At 27.0% G+C, this 4,077-nt stretch overlaps 1 protein-coding gene across 1 annotated transcript; it reads left to right on the forward strand.

Annotated features, from left to right (window-relative positions):
- Positions 1–377: 377 nt before the first annotated feature.
- On the forward strand, positions 378–1,800 carry LOC129899434 (heavy metal-associated isoprenylated plant protein 12-like). The gene is made up of 3 exons (XM_055974402.1): positions 378–620; positions 950–1,025; positions 1,140–1,800. Exons 1-3 carry the CDS (start codon positions 618–620, stop codon positions 1,481–1,483), a joined length of 423 nt encoding a protein of 140 aa, XP_055830377.1. The 5' UTR covers positions 378–617; the 3' UTR covers positions 1,484–1,800.
- Positions 1,801–4,077: the final 2,277 nt, after the last annotated feature.

Raw genomic sequence — 4,077 nt, forward strand, 5'->3', positions numbered from 1 at the left:
AAATTTTACAAGAAATTTAGTGGAAAAAAATTTGACCATCAAAATAATAAATTTAAATTAGTCGTTGAATAAAAAAAGTAAAAAAATATGTGAGAAAAATCAAATATACCTCTATATAAATTATTTTTTAAATAATTTTTTTTTTTTATTTAAAATTATTATTTTTCACTGTTGCTAAATGAAAAGGATATGCATAAGCTATTTATGTAATAATACAGATACATATGAATTATTTTTATAATAAAAAATATATTAAATCTAAATAACAAAATTAAGAATATATCAGATTCTTTTATCTTTTTTTTAAAAAAACTTTTAACATATTTTAGCATTTAATGATAGGAAGATATATTGACCATGGACTGATGAAGAAAACACACATGAAAAAAAAAGAAAGAAGACTTGGTAGAGTTGACTAGGTTGCTTCTTCGTTCCCTCTCTGGTCTTCACTGTACTCTCAATTCAGCTCACTAATCACTATTATAAGTGTCTACAAATCCATCAAACACACTTGCAACTCCAATATTTTTCTTCAATATTTTTCTCAAGTTTGAAAGAGATTAAGTGTTGATCTGCTACTTACTTACTTCCATACACTAAATTCAGATCTCGACAGGATGGTTAGTTTTTCTCTCTAATTTCTACTTTCTTAAAAGTTACTTATCTTTTCCCCCATTTTGATTCTCAAAAAGTATAAACGTGAAATTCCTCTTTTTGTGACACTTTTACTCCAGTAGATACGTTATGGGTATCTATATGTGTGTATATATATATACTGTTTTAAAGTACATTTATTACTACTAGTGGATTATTGGTGGAAAACGAGTTTCTAGCTTGGTGGAGCTATGTTAATGATTGTTTAATGAATCTTTGGTTTTAGACAAGTAAGGTTTATTCATGTGGTTGAACACGAGGATTTTTTTTTTCTGATTTGGTTGTTTATTTACAGAAAGTAGTGCTGAAGTTAGAGTATCTCGATGAAAGAGTCAAGCAAAAGGTCATGAAAAAAGTTTCAGTCGTGGAAGGTATGTGATTATTCTTTTTTTTTTCTTCAAAAATATGTCAGGATCCCAGATCTTGCAATATGGAAAAAAAATATATTCAAGTTTGAGTGATTTTTGGTGTGGATGATCTTGCAGGGGTAGATTCAATATCGATGGACACAAAGGATAAGAAATTGACAGTAACAGGAAGCGTAGATCCAGTTGAATTAGTTAAAAAATTGAAGAAGCTGTGTCACACTGAGATAGTCTCTGTTGGACCAGCAAAAGAGGCAGAGAAGAAGAAAGATGAACCGAAGAAAGAGGAAGCAAAGGAGACGGCTGAGAAGAAGAAAGAGGCATTAGCAGCAATAAAGGCATATCCAGCTCCAGTTTACTATCAATATCTGCAACCTAATCAGCATTACCCAACGCCTGTTCCTGCTCGTTATCATCACTATTACAGTGTGGAAGAGGATCCAAATTCTTGCGTTATCTGCTAACTTTCAGTCTTCACATTTGTTGGAAATAAATCCAACAGTAGGAATTTTAAGTTGTTAAGGATTAATTTTTGGTATTTATTTAATTCAAATCTATTTAGTAGTTATTTGTTTTAAGAAGGTTTTATAGTCCTAATTTAATTTGGTATGTTAGTATTATAAATAAAAATGTCTTATTATATATTTAACTATTTAGTAGTTATTTGTTTTAAGAAGGTTTTATAGTCCTAATTTAATTTGGTATGTTAGTATTATAAATAAAAATGTCTTATTATATATTTAATACAAGAGTTTTAATTTCCTTTGTTGGGTCTTTCATATATTATTCTACCGTGTACTTTTATTTCCTTCAGCATTGTGTTTATTTGTGATGGGTTAGTGGAGTAATTTAATCCTCACACCTATCAATTCTTTCGGCAATTTTATCATACGATTGGTGTGTGTTCAATTATCATGTTCAATTATCATACAACCTTAGAGGTAAAGGTAAAATATTTATACACTCTACGATTCTACTTATAGATTCATTGAATATGTTACTGTCATATAATATATGATTGAAGACTTGGAAGTTAGGAGGAAAAATATTTGAAGCTGAAAAAGAATAAGAGCATATAAGAATTCAAATTGTGTTTGGATTAAATTTTATTTGAAAAAAAGATTATTTTTTTTGGAAGTTATGAGGAAAAGTATTTGAAGCTGAAAAAGAATAAAGAGCATATAAGAATTCAAATTGTGTTTGGATTAAATTTTACCTGAAAAAAAGAAATTTTAAAAAAAAAACATTAGAGCTGAGAATTATGTCTATTTCACTTGAAAGGTTGCATATAAAGCTGTCGGCTTGACCTGTGACGACGATTGAATTCAATTTTTAAATTAAGTGGATTGGATTAAATCTTTTGAGCTCATTTAAGAATGAGATTTTTTTTAGCCCAATTTTATTTGACTCGCTAGCCTTATAGGCTCAAGTAAATTTTTAGAGGTCAGTCCGTTGATCGTGAATTTTAAAATTATTTATTATATTTATTTTTAAATAGTATTTTATTTTATCAAATTTTCAGTAACTAGACAATTGAAGTTATTATAACTATGAATCTTTGACCTTTTTTATTTTTGTGTTTATGCCTAATTTTTTGTTTCTCCTTTCTTGTCTAGTTTATGAAAAAAATGATCATGTAATATATGTTATTCTGATGATTTCTATGAATATTGACTGTTGTATCTTGCCTATTCTGTTGTTTTGTATGTATTCCACTAAAGTGTGCTACTCATGTACAAGTGAATTTTTGACGTATTAGTGTTGTGTTAATCAATATTCGATATTCTTTCTAAGAGGTTAATATTGTCCATTTTTTTTATTGAAGGGCTAACCCGTAGTCTACTTAGGATTGAGTTGAATTTCTATTTTATAGGTTATTTAGTTAAAAGAGCCCGTTTATTCTAGCTCATTTAACTCGCTAACCTTTTAGAATTGGATTGGATTGGATTGACCAACCCATTTTGACAGCTATAACTGTACTAGAAAAGGGGAAGCCTGTGCTATGCACGGGCCCAATCATCATTATTTGAAATTTGTAATTTTTATTTACGGTACTTTAAGTTTTTAAATACATCATTGATATTTGCTTACTTAATTATGTAGTACTTATTTAATATGATTTTTTTAATGATAATGTAAAAAATCACTTATCTAAAAATACTATATAATATGAATCAAAGGAAATATCTAATTTAGATTAAAAACATTAAAATCAATTAAAGTTAATCAGTTAACCTAGAGTTAAACAAGTTGCTATACGTAATTAATAGTGGATCGTTTGATAGCTATTCTTCTGGTTAGGAAGCATTAATACGATGTTTGATTTAAAATTTAAAAATACGCACAATTAATATATGTATAACTTATAAAAATTTATATATTATTTTATGTGAGATAGAAAATAAAATAACTAAAATATGAATAAGTAATACATAAATAATTAAATGTTCATTACTAATATTTATATAAAATTACATAGATTATTTTATAAGAACCAGTTATTTTATTTGTAAATTGTTTTTTATGTTTTATCCTCAATATTAATTACTTATTTTTTTCAATTATTTTTTAAGATCGAAAATTATTTTTCATGGGCGTCATATTTTAGATGAACAAATAGAATGATAAGTCTTAAATAAATAAATAAATTTGAGATCCACAATTTCAAAAATTAACAAAATAATATTACTTGGATTTGATCCCAAGACGTTTGGCTTAAAATGTAAGCTCTGACCGTCACTGTCAAATAGGTAAAATATAAGGAAAGCACAGAGCTGAAACTGACATATTGACAGCCAGCTTTGTGCTTATGCCCTTTTCTTAGATAGTAAAATATTGAAGTCAAGCCACCGTCGATTTTTTGTACACACTCATGTCTCCATTGATGAAAAAAGTGTATAGCTAATACTTATGTGTGTCAAATTATTTATCAAAAATAACAACTTTTCTATTTTAAAAGTTCTTGACATTTATTTTTCTTTTTATTTTATTCTTGATAATAATTATTCTTAAAGACTGTATACACCTCAATAAATAAAGAGAAAATATATATCTTAAA

Source organism: Solanum dulcamara, chromosome 8, assembly GCF_947179165.1.
Source record: "Solanum dulcamara chromosome 8, daSolDulc1.2, whole genome shotgun sequence".
Taxonomy (NCBI): domain Eukaryota; kingdom Viridiplantae; phylum Streptophyta; class Magnoliopsida; order Solanales; family Solanaceae; genus Solanum; species Solanum dulcamara.